The 22,748-nt window shown below is 44.4% G+C and overlaps 1 protein-coding gene and 1 non-coding gene across 2 annotated transcripts in view; both read right to left on the reverse strand.

Moving 5' to 3' along the window:
* GLDC (glycine decarboxylase) overlaps positions 1-22,748 on the reverse strand; it is a 107,104-nt gene that overhangs the window by 17,466 nt on the left and 66,890 nt on the right. The window contains exons 16-20 of the mRNA XM_032291095.1: positions 13,938-14,013; positions 7,168-7,293; positions 5,108-5,257; positions 3,759-3,871; positions 2,337-2,478 (exon numbers count right to left, since the gene is read on the reverse strand). Of these exons, the coding sequence (XP_032146986.1) occupies positions 2,337-2,478; positions 3,759-3,871; positions 5,108-5,257; positions 7,168-7,293; positions 13,938-14,013 (607 nt within the window). The remainder of the gene's footprint in view (positions 1-2,336; positions 2,479-3,758; positions 3,872-5,107; positions 5,258-7,167; positions 7,294-13,937; positions 14,014-22,748) is intronic.
* LOC116559944 lies at positions 15,035-15,136 on the reverse strand. The gene has a single exon (XR_004272708.1). It is a non-coding gene; the product is annotated as a small nucleolar RNA U13 (small nucleolar RNA).

A 22,748-nucleotide genomic window follows, 5' to 3' on the forward strand; every position in this document is an offset into this window, starting at 1 on the left:
GCCATTGAAAGGCCAAACCCAAAGGTCTAGCCATCAACCAAAAGACACCCCCAGGTAAATTCCACTCACAAAGGAAGGCAGCCCACCCTGACTCTGGAGAAGAGAGGAGTGGAAAATTCCAACAAGGACATCTGTCAGATACCTCTAAGCCTGTAATACATTTTTGTGTTTTTCTTTTAATAGTAGTTTTATGTTTTCTATTATAGTATTGTATTTTGGGCTTTTTTTGTTTGTTTACTATGAATTTGAGAGGTCTTGATAATTGCCAGGAATCCCATGGGATTTTGGCCAGTATCTCCCATTGAAGCTATTTTGTATGGTTTCCCATTGTCCCTAGTCAAGGCCGCTTATGTTTATGAACTGATTCAGTCTTGTCCTGGTAGTTAATCAGTCCCTGCAATCATAAGGGATACACGTCATCACCAGCAGAGAGCTTTCAAATCAAGACTGCACCAATTCCGATGGGCTACTTTCTTCCCAGAGTATCTCACATGTGATAGTTGGCGTATATATTAAACACCTAACTAATGTAAAGAGAATGAGAGCGCACCAAAGAAAACGATAGTAGTACTTCGATATCATTAAGGGGGTCCAAAGTAAAAAGGGGCCACATTGCTCCAGGCTGGTCAAAGAAGGGTTCCTAGATTAAGAGACAGAGCTTGACTAGCAACTGGGAAATAAAAAGAATTTAGATAGGGAAAGAGGAAGGGGAAGGCACGCCAGGTGAGAAGAAAGGCAGAAATGAAGGCGTGGAAGGGGAGGGCACATGACTGTCATCTGGGAGCAGATGTAGGCCAAGGCGAATTGTGACTCCATTTTTAAGCCCAAACCTTCGCTAGGAAGGACTTTGATGTCAGCCAGCCAGCCACTGGTTCTCAACCTATTTTGGATATTTTCAAAATACAGATGGCTCAAGTCCAACCCTACACATGCTCAATTTGGTTCTCCGTGGAATGGGGCCTAAGCATGTGCATTCTGAAGGAATCCCCTAAGGATTTTGTGCAGGCTATTGAGAACCAGGTAAAGCAACAGGAAGCCAGGAGAGGTCTGTGGGTGCCTAGGGTGAGTCTAGCAGTCCTGTAGGAGTGCCTGTGGAATTGCAGCAGGGAGAGAAGCGGCTAATGCTAGAGTCCAGGGGATAAGTAACAACAGCCTGAAATAAGAGAAGGTCCAAGGTCAGAGGGGTAGCTTAAACTTTATTTATTTAGTTTTAAAACCGGGGCACCGGCTGGTGTTCCAGGCATGTAGCCAAACCAAACTTGGGGCATTTATTTTCTATATGTGGGAAATCATCTCCAACCCAAATATGTTCATACAAATAACCGAGATTTTCAGAACCCAGAGATCAAAAGGGAAGTGGGAATTTGATTCTGTGTACAAAGAGGCAGACCTTTATTCCGATTGCTTGTGTTGTTTGCAAAACAACTTGAGTCTCATTTTTAAAAGCAAGTGTTAGTCTCTGTGGTACAGGATTGTTCTGGCTTCCAAGAAACTTTTCGTGAAGAATCATAAATGCCACCCTGTTCCAGAAATAAACAACCAGCTCCAGAGAGTCCTCTGGCATGATTTGCATAGCTGCATTTTGGGGGTTTTGTTTCAGTGGGAGCCCCCCTTCCTTTAAAGCGGGGCACTGGTTTGGGGAGACTGCTCTAATTAGCGGCCGAACAAGTGTTCCTATTCAGTCTTGTCGGTCCAGGAGGTGGGCAGGCCAGTCTGAACAAGAACTGTAGAAAATCAACTCTGGCCCTGGTGTTTTTTGGAGTAAGACAAAGGAAGGAAGCCTGTTCTCTGACCGTCTAATTACACAAAGAGAACAGTGCCACAAGTCCTAAAGGCCGCAGAGCTCTGGGAAACCACCAGAGAAGCAAATTTCCGCTACTTTTCATCTTATCTTTCAAGGCCCCCCAAGAAATATACAGCAAAGTGAGATGTACTCCTAAAATTCATCCCAGGATCTCAGCAAAGTGGAGTAATTAGTACATGCACTGCTTTTCACTCGGATGGGGCTATATAAATCCTGCAGGAAACCAAAGGACGCGGCCAGAACATCCATGACTCATCGAACTTAGCTGTGTCTGGAAAAATATATCTGGTGCTTCAGTTTCTCTGATGTTAAACCCACTCCAGAAACCCAAAGGAAGTAGTGTAATGAAGGAGAGATGAAATTATTTCTAGCTCATCTCTTTAGGAAGGTTTCTTCCACCCAGGTCATCAGCAATATTCTTCGAACCACATCTCACATGATAAATTTCTTTGTTTTTAAGCCAAGAAGGAAGTCTGCAGTCTCCAGCCCCCACCCATACCTGACATCCCCACCCACGTGTACAAGGCCTCACCTTGATATAAGCCCAGGAAATGGGCAAGATGGAACTGGAGCCCCATGGGGCGGCGCTGATGGTTCCCACAGGACAGGCATCCTCATTCAGCTTTAGAGAAATGATGGGATGATTGGGCAAAAATGGAACAAGATGCTTCTTCCTATATATTTTTTTAAGTGGAAATTCAGAAAATGTAAAAAGATTCAGTTTAATCTAATGGGAAGGTTCTGAGCCCTCCTAGGAAGCCCTGCTGTTAGCAGAGGAGCTCTGACATTGGAAGGGACCCTCCACCTGCTGGGAGGCAGATGTTCTGGGAGCAGTCCTTCCTTCCCTTTCCTTCCTCCCTTCCTCCCTCCCTCCCTCCCTAGATCCCTCTCCTACCCTCCCTTCCCTCCTCTTCCCTCCCTTCCCTCCTCTTCCCTCCCCTCCCTCCGTCCTCTCTTTCCCTCCCTCCCTCCTCTCTTTCCCTCCTTCTCTCCCTCCCTCCTCTGCTGGAGGTCCACCAGACATCAGTGTCCCAGGACTCACCCAAGAACTGTGGTGGAGGACTTGGTAGAGGCAGGCAGCCATGAAACAGTGGAGTTCCATGCCCCTCCCTCCCCCTCCCAGCCCCATTCCCCTCTCCCTTTCAGGCCCTCACCCCTAGACACTTTCCCAAGATGAATGTAGGAGAGGCTGATGAGAAGATGCTCCATGGGCTGACATGAACATCATTCTCCCCACCTCCCTGAGCTGAAGCACGGGAGCTAACCCATTTACTAGAAATAATCATCAAAATGAATCTCACTTTAACAGTGGTCCAACTCAGGGAAAAAAAAAAAAAAAAGACAAAAAAGAAACTGGCTGCTTTGCATATTTTTGGAACACTTACGCAGCTCAGGAAACAGCTGCTCTCATCATCATTTTCCCAAGACGAACTGGTTTCAGTGTAAAAAGTTATCAACAGCTAAGAAACACTCCTTCAGTCCTACTCCGGCTTCATCCAATTGTTTCTAGTAATAAGGTTTGTTTCTTTACTTATCTGTTACTTATCTCAACACCTTATATCTAATTCACTTTCAATGGAGCCATTAGCCGATTTAAAAAAAGAAAAGAAAAAAACTGCTTGGAAATCCACAAGTATGAAAGACACTTTCTAGTGCTGATATTCCAGTTCCAATACATACTCTTAGGTAAAGTTCTCTATTCATTATTCTGTTAATAAACCTGCTCTGTCTCAGTGAGGCCAGATGTTGTGGTTAATAAAATCTAGTTAGGTTTTTCTTTGGACATCCCCTAAAAGCACACATTTTGCTGCTCCTCCTCCCCCAGCCCCTACAAGTGCACTACACTAACAAGGGTATCCTCAACACATGAGGACTCTGATGGGACGAGTGGTGTATCTGGGGCCACTCCATTCCATCTCTGAAGCCATTGTGAAACCAGCAGCCCAGAACTCACACTCCGATGGGTCCCATGCCAGGACCACCTCCTCCGTGGGGAATGCAGAAGGTCTTGTGAAGATTTAAGTGCGAGACATCAGACCCAAAATCTCCAGGGCGACAGATTCCCACCTACCACAAAGGCAAGGGCCAAAAGCCAAAGTCAAGAGCTTGGAAGCACCCTCCAGCGTGAAGGCTGTGGCTGGATGGTGCTGCCTTCCCTCAGAGGAGAAGCAGGCAGAGCCACGTCCATGGTGTTCACAGCAGTGTCCTCTAGACCAGCCCAGTTCTGCAGTCGAAATCTGGCATCCTATAGGCAGAGTGCTTGTGGTTGCTATGGAAATAGCAACTGACCATTTAGCCCAATGTAGATTTAAAATATGGATCCAAATACACAGTATCTTCCTAACTATCCACACCACGACAGAGAATTGTCTCTAACAAAAGAAAGAGCAAGGCTGAGCATGGTGGCTCATGCCTGTAATCCCAGCACTTTGGGAGGCTGAGGCAGGCGGATCACAAGGTCAGGAGTTCGAGGTCAGCCTGGCCAATATGGTGAAACCCCATCTCTAAAAAAAAATAATAATAAAAAAGAAAAGAAAGGGCAGAACCTCCATGCTGTTGAAATAGACATCTCTTCCCTGAGCAGTGCTACTTCCCGCTGCATGGTCACCTCTGGTATGATGGACCGAATGGCCCCTTTGGGCACAATGATGGTAGGGGCTGTAGGGGCACCAGAGAGGAGGCTGAACTGAGAGAAGGAAAGCAAGACTTGCAGCTTTCCTGAGATGATCCAGATACCAGGCACAATATCCCAGTAGCCTTCCCACCACTTGCATGTTAGGACTAATTTTGATGGTGGCCAAAGACACAATTCATTTATGCTACAGAAATAACAGACAATCCCTGGATTATACTTGTGAAAGGAATCAGAAGCAAAGAAAGAGTCTAAAATAGTAGGAAAAAAGGCTAGGCATGGTGGCTCATGCCTATAATTCTAGCACTTTGGGAGGCTGAGGCGGGCAGATTGCCTGAGCTCAGGAGTTCAAGACCAGCCTGGGCAACACAGTGAAACCCTGTCTCTACCAAAATACAAAAAAAAAAAAAAAAATAGCCAGGTATGGTGGTGCACGCCTGTTGTCCCAGCTACTTGGGAGGCTGAGGCAGGAGAATTGCTTGAGCAGGGGAGTCGGAGGTTGCAGTGAGGATAAGTGGCTTTCCAAGGCCGTGAGAGATCAATAGCCACCACTGGTCGAGTCGTGGGTCTGAGTTCCTTCAGGCAGGGAACCTCTCAGGAAGTCAGAGAAAAAATTTTTAACTTATCCATTTTCTCAGTGGGAACTAAGGGCGGCTCTCTCCAGTACACACCTGAGCATTCATATTTGCCCCGTCAAGGAAGACCTGTCCTCCATGCTGATGAATGAGGTCACACACGTCGCTGATATTCTCTTCAAACACCCCATTGGTGGATGGGTACGTAATCATGATGGCTGCTAGGTTCTCCTTGTGCTTATCCACCTGTGAGAGCAAAAGGGGTAGAGAGGAACATGGAGGGAGGATATGTTTCTTTCTTGGCCAAACCCTCGCCTTTTATTTTAAAGAATAAAGAAAGATGAAGTCTTAGTCTTTACATTCCTAGAACTGTCTCAAAGTACAATCACAGCAATAAAAGATCCACAGCCATTACTCCCTTCACAAATCATTCCAAAGAAATAATAAGATCCTGGCTAGGTGCGGTGGCTCACGCCCATAATCCCAAGACTTTGGGAGGCCAGGAGTTCAAGACCAACCTGGCCAACATGGTGAAACCCCATCTCTAATAAAAACACAAAGTTAGCTGGGCGTGGTGGTGGGTGCCTATAATCCCAGCTACTCAGGAGGCTGAGGCAGGGAGAATTGCTTGAACCGGGGAGGTTGCAGTGAGCCAAGATTGTACCACTGCACTCCAGCCTAGGCAACAGAGCAAGGCCTCATCTCAAAAAACAAAACAACAACAACAACAACAACAAAAACACAAAAGAAAAGAAATAATAAGATCCTTTTAGGCTAGGTCTCTATGGCCCATACTAAAGGAACTATTCACAAGACTTCTAGGTATTTTGGGCCCAGCTCTCTGAGGTGGTTTTCCTTGGTTCAAGTCATCTCAACAATGATTTCGGATGTTCGTGGCTCTAGGCACGCCATTCTCACAGTGAATCTCTCAGCTCATCTTCTCATATCCATTCCTTTCACTTGCCTTCTGTTGAAGTTAGAATTCCCAAATTACAGCTAGATAGGAGGAGTAAGTTCTAGAGTTCTATACCACCTCAGGTGACTATCTATAACAATACATAATTTCAAATAGTTAGAAGGATATTGAACGTTCCCTCAACACAAAGAAAGGAGACATGCTTGAGATGATGGATATGCTGATTGCCCTGATCTCATCGCTATACATTTTATGTCTTGAAACATCACTATGTACCCTATGACTATGTACAACTATTGTCATTTAAAAAGATAAAGAACAGGAATTAAAATAAAATAAAAAAAAGAATTCCCACAAGGAGAGTTTCTGCTTAAATAAAAGTCTCCTTCATTCTTTCTTTTTACGGAAGGCAAGCGTATATGAAAGTCGTGTCCCTGTTTGTTTTGCTGGCCAGCATATCAGAGCAGGCATGGGGGTGGCCAGGGGAGTCATGTCCTATATTACTATAATGGAAGGACTTAATAATTTCAACTACTGGCCTGGCACACTTGTTGGAAGACTGTGGGGCAATAGAAGGGTCGGGGTAAATGGAAGAGAGGTGCAGCATTCTGGATTTTCAGCTTCCTTTGGAAGGCAACTGCATGGCATTCCCAGTGTCCATGCCTAATAATGCCACCATCGAAATCACATTGCTATTCTACTGATTTCCTTCCCTCTTAAGATGCAGCCTCCAGTCTGCTGGTGGGAAGCAGATACAGTTGCTAAGCAACCTCTGCCTGGAGGTTGGGAGGTTGAGAGTGGGGGCTGGTGGAAACCAAGCTGCATGCTGTCTGGAATGCAGCACTCAAGGCTGACACAGTCATGGATATTTGCAAAGTTGTCATTTGTGTTAGAATTCCTGACACAAAGATTGAGTGCAAATGTGACTGCCATTTCGATTATCAAGTGGGGAAGGGGAGGAGAGGGAAGACTGTGCAGAAACAGATAGACAGGTCCTGCAAGGAGTACTCTTATGACCACCATGAATAATTCATTCAGTTTCTTACACAAGCTGGAATTAGAGAACGGGGATTTCTCCCTGTTGGTAATGGGAGGGGTAGAGTAGACTCTGGTCAAAGGAAGAACTGCAGACTTTTCATTAGAATGCAAGAGAAGACGTTTATGTAATCCATCAAATCCCTGATCCCCACCACCGCTCCCCACCCCAGGCTCTCCCATCTGCTAAGGGGAAGACAAGTACCATGGCCTTGAGGTGAGCTGCATCGATATTCCCGTATTTATCCACCTCCACAGGCTGAATCTTCATGCCTGCCATGTGGGCACTTGCTGGGTTGGTCCCATGTGCTGATTTCGGAATGAGGCAAACCTGAGGAATAGAAAGGAAGCAAAGTACAAGGAAAATCATCATCTGACTATGAATAATGAGAGAAAAGTCCTACTACATGGTTACAGCACAAATTAGACATCACCTGCTTTTATTTAAGCTCAACACTAGTGCTTTAAAATCTGCTACAATTTAATTATTTGTCATTGCAAAACAATGTCCAAAAGAAGAGTTTCCAGTTGAATACTGTTCCCTAAACATGCTCAGAAAATCAGTACAATCTTCCCTTATCTCACACTAAAAATAGGCCTGGGCTGACTCTAACCTTGTCTCGGTTAGGATGCATAGAAAGCACCTTAGAAGAACATGAGATTGGAAGTTAAACCCAAGGACTCTGTTCCTACATCACAGCTTCAGTGCTCTGCTTGGCTTATCCAGGACAGATGATAATGATAGACATAATTCCAAGGCCTCCCAGTACCAATACACCAATTATATAAATATTTGTTGGATGTTTACTCTGTAATAAATTATTAGTTACTATAAGAACCATAAACTAAGCATTAAAAATGATCAACCCGGCCGGGTGTGGTGGCTCACGTCTGTAATCCCAGCACTTTGGGAGGCTGAAGCGAATGGATTGCCTGAGGTCAGGTGTTGGAGACTAGCCTGGAAAATATGGTGAAACCCTATTTCTACTAAAAATACAAGATAGCTGGGTGTGATGGCAGGTGCCTGCAATCCCAGTTACTCGGGAGGCTGACACAGGAGAACCGGCGGAGGTTGCAGTGAGCCAAGATGGGGCCACTGCACTCCAGCCTGGGCAACAAGAGTGAAATTCAACCTGGCAGGGCATGGTGGCTCATGCCTATAATCCCAGCACTTTGGGAGGCTGAGACAGGCAGCCTCACCTGAGGTCAGAAGTTCAAGACCAGCCTGCCCAACATGGTGAAATCGTGTCTCGACTAAAAATACAAAAATTAACCAGGCATGGTGACACATGCCTGTAGTCCCAACTACTCAGGAGGCTGAGGCAGGAGAATCGCTTGAACCCAAGAGGCAGAGGTTGCAGTGAGCCAAAATTGAGCCATTGCACTCCAGCCTGGGCAACAGAGTGAGACTCTTGTCTCAAAAATAAATAAATAAATAAAAATGATCAACTCCTGCCCTGGGTTCACACAACTCACCGGCTGACAACGGTGGCCTATGAATGACTGTCTAGAGTCCAGAGGAGCAGCACCAACATGGAGAAGGGGGTGTAGCTTCAGGTTAAGGAAATCGAGGAAAGTATCTAAAGAGTGAGCCTAAGTTAGAGCTTACAGCTGCACTGAATTTTTATGGAAGATGGACAGTAGGTGCAATGCTAGAATTCTCAGACTCAAATCATCCTTCATTTACTCCAAACAACCATGTGGACACAGGCCAAGACACATGCTCTTGTAGAACTGATGTGTCTCAATAGGAAAGTAAGTCACAAGGTTTTCCCCAACAAAAAGCATCAAGGAGACGCCATGATTACCCTTGAAAATAATCCTCCTATATTTTATCCCACAGCCCATATTGCAACCCCTTTGAAGAGAAAGGGATGAGCATTATTAAAAATAGGCTATGAAGTTAAACCTTAGCTTCCAGCTCTTTCCTCAAAAACAGCAAAGGAGTCTACTTAAGAAAGATACCCATGTACAAAAAGAGAAACTTGGCCGGGCGCGGTGGCTCAAGCCTGTAATCCCAGCACTTTGGGAGGCCGAGGCGGGTGGATCACGAGGTCAAGAGATCGAGACCATCCTGGTCAACAAGGTGAAACCCCGTCTCTACTAAAAATACAAAAATTAGCTGGGCATGATGGTGCATGCCTGTAGTCCCAGCTACTCGGGAGGCTGAGGCCGGAGAATTGCTTGAACCCAGGAGGCGGAGGTTGCGGTGAGCCGAGATCGAGCCATTGCACTCCAGCCTGGGCAACAACAACAAAACTCCGTCTCAAAAAAAAAAAAAGAGAACGTTAGCCAAAGGCAAACATGGACTACTTTGCACTCTTCTGCTGTCAGAGGGTTGGTGCCCCTTTGGAATGGCTGTTGGTCTCATACTGGTTATATTATGCTGTCCTCAAATCCTTTTTCTTGTTTGAATGCTTCCCTTCTGTAGTGAATTTGTTTCTTTAATTTCTCAGGACTCAAGCGGGAGGCACTGTCCTCTCTCACAACGTATTGTGACTCTACAAAAGGATCACTGGATGAAAGGATCCCTTCAGGGCAGAATATTGGTAAGAAGGAGAAAAGTGAATATCAAAAATGAACATAAAATATTCATAAAGCCAAAATTAAGAATTCATACCAGGTGAGTTCTGTTGAAACACAAACATGTAAAAACATCAACCACCCTTTGGTATACTGAATAATGGGCTCCCAAAGACATCCCTGTCCTAACCTCAGAAACTGGGGGTGTTTCCTTATATGGCAAGGGGGACTTGCAGATGGGATTAATGTAAGGAAAGATCTTGAGATGGAAAGATTATTCTGGATTTGGGGTTGGGCCCTAAATATATTCCTACGTGTCCTCATCAGAGGGAAGCAGAGGGAGATGGGACCACAGAGAGAGCAGGAAATATGCTGACTGAAGCAGGAAGCTGGAGCCAAGGCACACAGGGGGCCTGCAGACGCCAGCAAAGGCAAGCAAACAGATTCTCCCGTCTCCCCCAGAAGGAATAGCCCTACCAACACTTTCACTTTAGCCCAGTGAAACCAATTTCTGACTCCTGGCCTCCGCAACTATAACAAAATTAATGTGTGTTGTTTTAAGCCACTAAGCATGTAGTAATTTATCACAGCAGCCATAGGAAACTAATACACATCCTGGTACAAAGAGTGATGGAAAAAGAAGTCTCAGTCACTTTGTCAAGGCCTTATATGTTGCTGTCAGACATTTCTGGTTTTCTATGAGGATTCAGAGGACTTTATAATGTTAATTTTTTTCTCGGTTTAAAGTTGTAGTGTTGGCCGGGCGTGGTGGTTCATACCTATAATCCCAGCACTTTGGGAGGCTGAAGCGGGCGGTTCACTTGAGGCCAGGAGTTCAAGACAGCCTGGCCAACGTGGTGAAACCCCATCTCTACTAAAAATACAAAAATTAGCCGGGTGTCATGATACCATGCCTATAGTCCCAGCTACTCGAGAGGCTGAAGCACGAGAATAATTTGAACCCAGGAGGCAGAGGTTGCAGTGACCCGACATCATGCCACTGCACTCCAGCCTAGATGACAGAGAAAGACTCTGTCTTGAAAAAAAACAAAAAATTGTATTGTTGTGAGGGACATGGAAGTAATAGGACCCAGATTTGAAGCTTTGGTTTATCCAAAGCAAATTCAGCTTTTGGTGCATTGATGCCCACTTAGGGGGGGTGCTATGTTTTCTAAACTCCCCAGGGTGCTGCATGGCATAGAACAGGCATAGGTCCATCCTCTAACTTGTTGAATGAGTGAGGGATTGAGGACTTTTCCTGTGCAAGGGAAACTGACATCTTACCACTGGTAAAATCTTGCAAGTAGGCCACTACTTTGTCTCAGGCAGTTGAGAAGAAAAAAATATTCCCATACAGGTTTTGAGCTTTCTTTGGTGATTTACATATATGCATAATTTTTTTTCTTTGGTCAGTGTTTTCCCTTTGTATAGGAAACTCAGACTCTGAACAGCAAACTTGTTTTTCTTCAGAGTTTCTATTTTTTCACAAAATCTGGTGATCCGGTGATCTGCTGATTAAGTTAGTATTTGACTAACAAATTGAAATATTAATTGTAAAGTGTTAAAGGCCAGGCCTGGCACATGGTAATTGCCATATAAATGTTTGTTAAATAAATTTCTATTCCCCCAAATTAAACTCATAAATCAAGAAGTTGGGCATTCCATTTTAGAAACCTCTGAAATTTAACCTAAGAGAAAATGTGAAAATAACTTCAAAAAGCAGCTTGAAAGAAGAGACCCATCAGGAACCCAGGCACTTCTGCAGCACATGATTTCCCCACACTCCCTTTCAAAAAAGAAGGATATATTTTGCTGGATTCCATTAGAATCTATTGTGTGGAAGCAGCTGCCTCAGACATCAGTGATGTGAAAAAATCTTCCCTGATTAGTGAATAATAAGTTATTTTCTTCTCTAGCTAAGAAACTTGGCTTTAATTAAAAGAATTTTTTTTTTGAGAGTCACGCTGTCTTGCCCAAGCTGGAGTCCAGTCGCACGATTTCAGCTCACTGCAACATCTGCCTCCTGGGTTCAAGCGATTCTCCTGCCTCAGCCTCCCAAGTAGCTGGGATTATAGGCATGCACCACCATGCCTGGCTAATTTTTGTATTTTTAGTAGAGATAGGGTTTCGCCATGTTGGAGATGTTGGCCATCTGATCATGTTGGCCAGCCTGATCTTGAACTCCTGACCTCAGGCGATTTGCCCACCTCAGCCTTCCAAAGTGCTGGGAATATGTATAGCCATGAGCCACCACACCCGAGCTAATTAAAATTTTTGATTCAGAAGGATGCCGACATTTCCAGGCTTATGAGCTTTGTATTTTCTACCAGCTCAGTGGCTGGAGGGAGGGGGGCTTCTGTGCCTCTCCCTCTCCCACTCTCTCTGAAGTGCAGCACCCAGCCCCTCTCCCTCCTACAGAATGAAATAGCCTCTCGTGACACTTCAGTGATGGCAGTTTGGGCAACAGGGTCAGGAGAAACATCACACACAGTGGGTGGTGAAGAGAAGGAGGACCAGAAAACACAAAGGGAGGGAACAGGAGCCAGAAAGAATCTGTGAGTCACCACACCCAGGCCAAACCCAAAGGCCTCTCTTTCTCCTTTGTCTTTCCAGTTTGGTCCACAGCTCCTGGACATGGACAGCTACTTCCTGGTGTGAGACCGGGGAATTTGGGAAATGATGAGGGGTAAGAAGCATCAGTGCGGGAAAGAATCTGGATTTTAGCAGGCCTTTTGCCATTAGCTAGTCATCTGCCTTCTTCAAACACTGCTCTCCGCAGCCTCTCCACTCAGCAGTGGAGGAACAGGTGGAGATGTCACGTAGGCCAGGCTGCTCCCTTTCCACCATCCCCAAGTTCCTGGGCACCTCGTGCTGAAAGACGCTAATGATGAGGAGGTCCAGGGACAACCTCAGCACATGGAAGCCATGAAGGAAAAACAGGAAAGGGAGCATCTAGATTGTTTCACTGGTTGGACACCTGGAACTCCAAAGTTTCCTTTCTGATTCTGTGAAAGTACCCAGATCTCAGGTCCCAAGAGCAATTATAGTTCTAAACTAATCATTCCTTAGAAAGTTGAGAGTTCAAAACCACAAATGAATAAACCGGGGGGGAATTTCAGGGTCTATTCCTGTCTGGTTGACCATTTCACTTCTCTCTGGACTGGCAAGCACTCCCTGACCATGACAAGGGTTTAATCATTTATTCAGTTCGCAAATGGACTGTTTTTCAAAGATTTTTAGACATGAATTCTAGGGCCAGGTGAGGACAGTCATGCCTGTAATCCTGGCCTCTCTAGCACTTTGGGAGGCTCCCTTGAGCCCAGGAGTTCAAGGCTGCAGTGAGCTATAAAAAAAAAAAAAAAAAAAATGTGTTCCCAACCAGGATGAAAGCTTGGAAAGACACATTGTGGAATCAGGATGACCAACACAAGGGAAGGAGAGAAAGAAAAGTTCTTTCTTTTCCCCTTTTATGAAAGGGAAGTGAAACAGTTTCAACATTCTTTATTGCAAATTCCAGGCAACTGGCCATAAGTAACCTTCCAGTGGTAATAAAACCAGACATGGACTAAGATTAGACCACTACCACTCCACCCCACTTACTTAGGCAGCCAGCACCACCCTACACCCTTTGTCTCCAACTCTCTAGGACAAGCAGATACTTTTGCCCTGCTCCCGGCTCCCAGCTGACGCTCCCACTAGGAGCACCCACTCTACAGCTCAGTGGAAAATCTAGCATAGCACTGGCCATCAGACTGAAGGAACCAGAAACACAGGCCACCTCTGCCACAAGCTGAGGTCTGAGTTAGGTCACTGCTTCAGGCACTGCCCCTGGGGGCAAGTGGTGCCCATTAGTACCTGCTGGTCCCCACAGTGGTCCCCAAGAGGCGATTGGGATCCTGGAGACCAGATTCTCATATCCAAAGCAAACAATGAAGCAGGACTGTAAACTCTGCTATGCCTTTTTTGGTGCTTGAAGTTGAGAATCATCTAACAGAGAATTTATTTATTCAAAAAAATTTTTTAGCCTATGTATGACCAGCACTGGGCTTCAGCACAATAAGGGTTACAGAGGAATTTAAGCATGGTCTCTGCCCCTCATCCAGGCCCAGGGCCGAGGCTGAGCCAGGAAGAGGATGCTTGCAATGGCAACATTCCTGCCCTCTTCCTCCCTCAGCTCCCTAGAGAGCAGTTCCGCAGCCAACTGGCTGACGTTTGCATTCTGGGTTTGAGCAAAAGTCTTTTATCTCTGAATGTTTTCCCTCAAAATGGTCAAGTGGGATGTCTTGGAAGCAAGGATCACAATGGCTAGTGCACAGAAATTTGTTTCTTGACTGTATGTTCCCTCATCTGCTTCCAAGAAGGCTTGGAGGGAGTGTCCAACACAAGGGACCCTGACAGCTAGGACCTCTGTGCCCCCCATGGTGAGAAAGCATCACCTCCTGCCACACTCACCGTTCTGTGCACCTCTCCTTTCTGGTCTAAGTAGGCTCGGATAGTGGCCAGTCCAGCATATTCCCCCTGGGCTCCGCTTGCAAAGACAAGAAGAAAAGGATCATGGTTAGGTCTTCTGGCTTTCTTTTGCTCATTCAATATTCATTAGGCCCTGGCCAGGGGTTCACCAGCGCGTGACACATGGTCACTGTCCAGACACTGAGAGAAGCTCATTGGGGAGCTCTGCCGGAGCCAAAGGTATTGAACAATCAAAACAATCAAAGCAGTAGCATCCAATTTGTGCACTACAGCTCAGCTACTTCTACCCTTGCTCAGGACCATGCACTGAAAATAGCCCTTTGTTATTATGAAAAATTTCAAAGCTATACCAAAATACAGAGAAGGACAAAAGGAACCACCATGTGTGTATCAGCCGTAGCAATTCGGTTTATGGTCACTCTTGTTTCCAATTATATTCCTCACTAACCACTTTCATGCTGAACTATTTATTTTGAAGCAAACTTCAAACATCCTATCATCTGTTCAAATGTCAATATGCAGCCTTCAAAGGTAAGTATTGTTTTCAAAAATATAACTACAGGCCGGGCATGGTGGCTCACGCCTGTAATCCCAGCACTTTGAGAGCCTGAGGTGGGTGGATCAGCTGAGGTCAGAATTTCAAGACCAGCTTGGCCAACATGGTGAAACCCTGTCTCTAAAGTAAGTAAGTAAATAAATAAATATCAGTGTTGTATGCCCATCTTCTACATACATATATATATATCTCCACAGGCCAGGTGCCAATGTGGGCAGATCATTAGAGCTCAGGAGTTTGAGACCACCCTGGGCAACATGGTAGAGCAGTGTCTCCACTAGAAGTACAAAACATTAGCCTGGTGTGGTAGCACACATCTGTAGTCCCAGCTACTGGGGAGGCTGATGTGGGAGGATCACTTGCATCTGGGAAGTGGAGACTGCAGTAAGCCAAGATGGCGCCACTGCACTCCAACCTGGGTGACCGAGTGAGATCCTGTCTCAAAATATAAATTAAAAAAAACTGCAAACACAGTTGTCACACCTAGAACAATGACTTTCAATTTTTTCCTTTTTTTCCCCTCCTTTAAATGGGTAATATACCAACATCTTAACAAGGTTCAAGGAAGGCACTCCCATACATGAGCATGAAAACCAATCGTCACTCTTTATGACTTCTTAATACTACCAAATATAAAATCAAGGGCCTGATCAGCCCAAAAGAATGATGGACTTTTAATGTGACACCATTGCTGGCAGTCTCAGGGTCTGCTCTCCCAGGCCCCGCATGCAGATGGCTGCTAGGGGCTGGCCATCCTCATCTCAAGCGTCTTGGAAGGCACCACTCTCAGGGCAAATGCAATGACTAACATTCCTGTGAGCAATGCTGACTCAATCGTAGACCGTTATTTAATATTCTCAGCACCCCGTGAAGGAAGGGAAGGGAAATGAGTAATAGAGGTATCAGTCCCATGCAAAATGTGTATGTCTACAGAAGCTGAAGGCAAAAATTAAATACTAAAAAAAGAAACAAAAATTTAAACTTTATTCAGAAAAACAAAGTCAGATACTGCCTGACCTCACTTAAAAGTGGGAGCTAAATTACTTGTACACATGGACAGAGAGTGTGAAATAATAATTGGTGACTGGGAAGAATAGGTGAGTTCGAGGGCTGAGGGCTGAGAAATTACTTAATGCGTACAGTTTACACTAGTTAGGTGATGATTACACTAAAAGCCCAGACTGCACCATTACTCAACGTATCTATGTAACAAAATTGTACTCGTACCTCTTAAATTTAAACAAATAAGTAAAATGAAATAACAGGCAAATATAAGCAAAAACAAAAACAAAAAAAATTTAAACTTTAAACAAGTGAAAATAAAAATGAAATTAAAAATTTTTTTAATGTGACCCACAGAAAATAGGTGAGAAGAAAAACAAAATGTGTATGTCCTCCATGCCATCACCCCCATTTTACACATGAAGAAACTGCGCTCAGAATGCGACATGCCAAATGGCCAACAGTGACAGACGAAAGCTTGGGTGTGGAGTCGGCCTGTCTCCCGGAGTGACAGGCTCCCTTTGCAGGCAGTGCCGCTCCTCTGAGCACACTGTGCTCTCCAAGGATTGAGAGTTGTGGGAGCAAACGCTGATTTTCCTTCACAGCAGAATTCTTGTCAGATTGATAGAACTGGCAAATTTAGCTAAAAATCAAAAAAAAAGAAAAAAGAAAGAAAAGGAAAGAAAGAAGAAATCAAGCAAGCCTGTCTTACAAGACCCGGGTTACCCCTCACCCACACTGACTCAGCTGTAGCTCTCTCCGCTCTCTTCCAATAAGAAAGGCAAAGACTGCTTCTTCTGTTTTCCTGGCTTCTGAAAAACAAGTCCTAGCCTATTTGAGGTTTTTTATTTTGAGGACAAGGAAATGAATATGCCGTGCTTCAGGAAGCCACTCACATCACTAGCAACTTTGTCTCCCTGTGCCTATGTGCCTGTGACATGGATACCATCGCACAGGGCGGATGTGATAAGTAGTGACATCATCGATGTCAAACGCTTCTCACCCAAATCCTGCCCGTTCTTCATCTGGCTCCAACTCTCTGCATAGCCTTCCCCAAAGCCACCAATCCAGCTCTTTGTCACTTTCTCAGAGAGGCCTTCCCTGAAGGCAAGAATCTTGTCTACCTTGTTCACAACTGTATTCTCTGTGACAAGAACACTGACATAAAGAACATTTGATAGACTGATTAAAGAAATAATCCTGTACCTCCTCCAAATTCTCATAACACTTTACAATCTTATCTGATATTACCATCTTATACATGTACTAGACATTGAAAATCATTACTGATCTCACATTTACTTTGTGTGCCTGTCTTATCTCAATTAGAGAATAACCTCTGAAAGTAGGGTCTAATTCTCAGAGTTCTGTACATTCTCCAACAGGGAATATATAGAACAGTACTCTGCATGTAGTAGTTCTGCAATAAATATTTAGTAAATATTTTAAAAATTGAATTTCTCCATCCCAAGCAATCAATATGAATGTCATCCTTTCCTGTACGATAAAGAACCTCAAGAAAAGCATTGTATATTTACTCCTATGTTTTTCTCATTAATTCTATTCATCTTACTTTCTTGGAAGGCCAATCAAGCTGTAGACTAGGAATGAAGGAAGAGGGAGATTACTGGCTGCAAGCCAGGAGTGCAGGAGAAAAGCAACATGCTAAAGACTTGATCGGAAATGCTGGATTTCTCTCTCGCCTTTTTTTTTTTTTTTTTTTTTTTTTGGCCTTAAACATCTATAAAATCAGCTATGTTTCAGCTCAAAAAGTTCAAATGATATATTCAAATGTGACACAAGGATTACTACTGGAATATTAAAACAAATTGTTAGTGCCACCTGTTGGTAGAAAAGTATTATGAAAAGTAATTGCTTATCTACATAACCCAGACTGAGCAACCATCAGCAAACTATTATATATGGACGAGAGGCTAGGACAGTGCTTTTCTGACAACTGTTTAAAATGAAATCGTGAATGGTCTGGAGCTGCAGGGCTGGCCAGTGGACAGGGAGCCTCAGAAGTGCCAAGTTTATGTCAGTACAACTTAAACTGTCTCAGAAAAACAAAGCCTTCCAGGCTGGGCACAGTGGCTCACGCCTGTAATCCCAGCAATTTGGGAGGCGAAGGCGGGTAGATCACCTGAGGTCAGGAGTGTGAGACCAGCGTGGCCAACATGGTGAAACCCCATTTCTACTAAAAATACAAAAAAGTAGACAGACATGGTGGTGCAGGCCTGTAATCCCAGCTACTTGGGAGGCTGAGGTGAGAGAATCGCTTAAACCTGGGAGGCAAAGGTTGCAGTGAGCCAAGATTGTGTGACTACGCTCCAGCCTGGGCCACAGAATGAGACTCAATCTCAAAAAGAAAAAAAAGCAAGGTCCTCATGTATATGGCATTCACTCAGGCTGATGAAGGAACTGCTGTTTAAGGCAGAATGCAGAAACTGAGTAGACAACTTCTTCCAAAACCCGGATTCATTCTACAAAGAATCCACAAGAAATTCAATAGACTGGAAAAAGTAGAACAACCACATAGCAGGTATAAGAACCCACAGGGTGAAAATAAGTTGGAGTTGATGGAATTCAACACTATTGTGATGACTATAACCTAGGCGCTTTCAATATCAATGTATCATCATAGGTGTGCAAGTTCAGGAGAAATACTCAATGTGAACTTAGAGGAAAAAAAAGAATTTGTAGATGACATGGAAGAGATAGGCTGAGGGTACTAGCTCAGAAGAGCTAAAAGTCCTTTTGCCAAGGTTAGAACAGGAGTTCAAAGACAAAATAAATTTTAAAGATTTTTAAAATTAATGTATCTTTCCCTTTACTAAGAACCCTAGCCAAACACATTGAGAATTAGAAATAGATGTTGTAGGCCAGGCGCTGTGGTTCACGCCTGGGAGGTTGAGGTGAGCGGATGACCTGAGTCAGGAGTTCGAGACCAACCTGGACAACATGGCAAAACACCATCTCTATTAAAAACACAAAAATTAGTCCGGTGTGGTGGCATGCATCTGTAATCCCAGCTACTTGGGAGGCTAAGGCAGAGGAATTGCGTAAACCGAGGAGGTGGAGGCTGCAGTGATCCGAGATCGCACCACTGCACTCCAGTCTCGGTGACAGAGTAAGACTTAGTCTCATGGGAAGAAAAAAAAAAACACATCGTGGCTGACTTTATAGACACCATAAGCAACTTCTCAGATGGTGAGATGGTGGCTGCTTTGGAATACTTGGAGATGGGTCACTGTAGCTACGTGCTTGTTACATATGCAAAAAGTAATATGAAACCCATTTTGCAAGATTACAGAATGCACTAAAGTAATAATTTATGGTGAACACAAGCGGTCACCAAAACTCGCACTATATCATATTGTAATTATATAGAGAAAACAGTATTTGTATTCCCAAGTAAAATGCTGTATTTTTATACAAGTCAAAAGATGTTTAAAATGTGCCATAAAGAAAAGACAATGCTATGGTTTCCAAAGTTTTAAAAATTACAGTACCAACAAATTAAGACTTATATATGTTTGAATTACCAAATATCTAGATTGACCAGATCTATTTTAGTTTTAACATTCCCTAAATATTCTGCAAATCATTTTATAGTTTTTAACACACTATTATAGTTTGTGCACGGATGGCCACCTTTAGTGTATGATTTCACTGAAGCTCTCATTGAAGTTGTTTATAAGCAGTAGACCTATTTTACTTCTTATATTTGTCCCAAAGGAATGGGACAGTTACAGATTTTCCACTGGGCCCGGTGGCTCACACCTGTAATCCCAGCACTTTAGGAGGCTGAGGCAGGCAGATCACCTGAGGTCAGGAGTTCGAGACCAGCCTGACTAACATGGAGAAATCCCATGTCTACTAAAAGTACAAAATTAGCCAGGCATGTCGGTACATGCCTGTAATCCCAGCTACTCAGGAGACTGAGGCAGGAGAATTGCTTGAACCTGGGAGGCAGAGGTTGCGGTGAGCCGAGATCACGTCATTGCACTCCAGCCGGGGCAACAAGAGTGAAAATCCATCTCAAAAAGAGATTTTCCACAGTGAGGATGGTGACTATTCCCATAGCGAGACTCTGTTTTGTTCTCTACTGCCAGCTTCTCTTGGGTCTTGCTCACTGCTGAAGTCTAATTCTCCTGCTTTTCCATCAGCTCTGTGAACTGCCCATTAACTTCCCTGTAAATTACTTTTCTGGTTAAGTTCACACAAGCCATTTTCTGTGGTTTGCAACTAGGAGCCCTTAGGTGGCACATATTGTTAAATGTTTCCTACAACAATGGTGTGTTAAAGTCACTCATTACCAAGTAGATCTCACAGACAGTTTCTGCAGCCACCCTGGAGTTTCTCTTGCCTCTAATACAAAAGCCGTTTCTTATTTGCTGCCCCTTTTCAAAGCTGTTTGGCTCCAAGCAAATATTCCTCTGGATCTCATATATCACATGAACATAATGCTACCTATTTCACAGGTGAACTTAAATTTTTTATGATAGAATACATTTATGTGGGCACAGCCACAGTGGCTCATGCCTATAATCTTTGCACTTTGGAAAGCTAAGGCAGGTGGATCACCTGAGTTAGGAGTTTGAGATCAGCCTGGCCAACATAGAGAAACCCCCGTCTCTACTGAAAATACAAAAATTAGCTGGGCATGGTGGCGCATGCCTGTAATCCCAGCTACTCGGGAGGCTGAGGCAAAGAATCGCTTGAGCCCGGCAGATGTAGGTTGCAGTGAGCTGAGATCAGGCCATCGTACTCCAGTCTGGATAAAAGAGCAAGACTCTGTATTTAAAAAAAAAAAAAAAAAAAGGCCAGGCACAGTGGCTCATGCCCGCCTGTAATCCCAACAAACTATGGGAGGCCGAGGCAGGCGGATCACAGGTCAGGGGATCGAGAACATCCTGGCTAACACGGTGAAACCCCGTCTCTACTAAAAATACAAAAAATTAGCCAGGTGTGGTGGCATATGCCTGTAGTCCCAGCCACTCAGGAGGCTGAAGCAAGAGAATCATCTGAATCCGGGGGGCAGAGGTTGCAGTGAGCCGAGACTGCACCACTGCACTCCAGGCTGGGCAACAGAGTGAGACTCCAAAGGAGAAGAAGAAAAAAAGCAAAAAACAACCCCCATCCATTCTGCCCACTGTCACTCCCCAGAAGGAAATACTTCAGTTTCTTGTGATAGACAAGGGTTTGGTGTTGGGCATTCATGTCAAACTTCCCTCATCCAAACTCTCCTTTACTTTGAAAATACCATGATCAAGTGTTGAGAAACAAAAGTAAGGCAAGTAAAACATTAGCCGAGATATGGTAAAAATGATGGCGGTAAAATGATCCTAACAACCACTGTCGAAATGACCCACTTCAGTTCATGGCAACTTCAGAGGACCACTCCCAAGAAAATAAGGTAAAAATTGGTGCAGATTGCTATCTTCCAGGTGGAAAAAACAGGTGAATAAGAATTTAACAGTACAAATACCTTGGAAACGGTATGATTTTCACCAGTCTAACACCTTGTATGGCATGTCTCAAGTACCCTAACGTTACCTAGGTTTCTATAGGTTTAAAATCAAAACCTCTCATTACAGCATTCTGTAATGTTCTTACCAACCTGTATCTAACTTGGCATAAGTTTAATTTCATAATTAACCTTTACTATCTAGTCAAAAAACATAGATAAATCAGCTGGTATCAGAAGAGCGCCTCAGAGCCGTGGTTCTCGTGCTCAGTTTAGTCCCCAGACAACAGACAGTATCGGCATCACCTGGGAACTTGTTAGAAATGCAAATTTGGCCCAGCACTTTGGGAGGCCACGGCAGGCTGATCACTGAGATCAGGAGTTCAAGACCAGCCTGGCCAACCCCGTCTCAAAATTCAAAAATTAGCTGGGCTTTTTGGCAGGCGCCTGTAATTCCAGCTACTTCGGAGGCTAAGGCAGGAAGATGACTTGAACCTAGGAGATGGAGGTTACAGTGAGCCGAGATTATGCCACTGTACTCCAGCCTGGGTGACAGAGCAAGACTCCATCTTAAAAAAAAAAAAAAAAAAAAAAATGAAATGCAAATTTGTAGGCTCCACTCCAGGAACACTGAATCAAAAATTCTGGGGTGCAGTCCAATGTTAGAACTACTGCCCTAAAGTCTACCAAACTACAAAAATCAAAATACACTTTTGAGAGTTAAGGAAATTGGGAGAGAGGAGGTCCTCACTGCTTTACCTTTCCCCAAAGATGGCTCTCCTCATCCCTCACCCTGCTTTCTCTTCTTCCTGGCGGTCTGAGTGTTCCTTTGGGAAATCAGAGAGGGCTCACAGGTCCCTCATATTTGGCCCCCAGAGCACTCTGTTTGGCTCAGTGGAAAACTTACCAGAGATGATCAGTGATGTCAACCACAAGCTCAGGAAGGGAGTGAGATAGCAAATAGCTAGCGGGCTTTTGACCGATAGCCACATCCATCTGTTTACACCTCCCTCTTTGGTGTTCCTCCAGGCCAAATTGCTCTCCAACCCACTGATGCACATGAGAATCACCTGCTTAAAAACTCGCCCACTTCTTAGCTGGGTGTGATGGCGGGCACCTGTAGTCCCAATTAACCATGAGGGAGGCTGAGGCAGGAAAATTGCTTGAACCCAGGAGTCACAGGTTGCAGTGAGCCGAGATGACGCCCCTGCACTCCGGCCTGTGTGAAAGACTGAGACTCTGTCTCAAAAAAAGGAAAAAAAAAAAAACTCTCCCGCTTGGGCTCCTACCCCCAGTGAAGATTCTGATGTAATTGGTTTGTGCAGTAGGTAGAACATCTGAGTTCTTCAAAGTCTTCCCAGGTAATTCACGGAGCCAGGTCTGAGAACTTCTGTAAGCCCAGTGTTTTTCACAGGCTGGTGGACAAACCAGGAGCCTGAGCATCACCTGGGAATTTGTTAAAAATGCAAATTCTGGGGCCCTACTCCAGACTTACTGAATCAGAAACACTGGAGGGTGAGGCTTAGTAATTCCATAAGCCCTCCAGGTGATTCTCATGCACAGTTAATTCTGACAGCCACTGAGAGCCCTGTTCATATCTCAGTTTAAGAATCTTCCCAGGAAGGAGAGTCTGGGAAAAGCAGTGGCCAGCTCAGTTACATTCACAATCAGAGTTTGCAGTTTTTAAGGACAAAAACAACTTCCTCAATTTTTTAAGCCAAGTGAGCTGATAATAATTCCAACTTGTCTTTCACTTTACACATCC

The sequence above is a fragment of the Sapajus apella genome, unplaced genomic scaffold (genome assembly GCF_009761245.1).
Source record: "Sapajus apella isolate SASKATOON/1434 unplaced genomic scaffold, GSC_monkey_1.0 scaffold24, whole genome shotgun sequence".
NCBI lineage: Eukaryota > Metazoa > Chordata > Mammalia > Primates > Cebidae > Sapajus > Sapajus apella.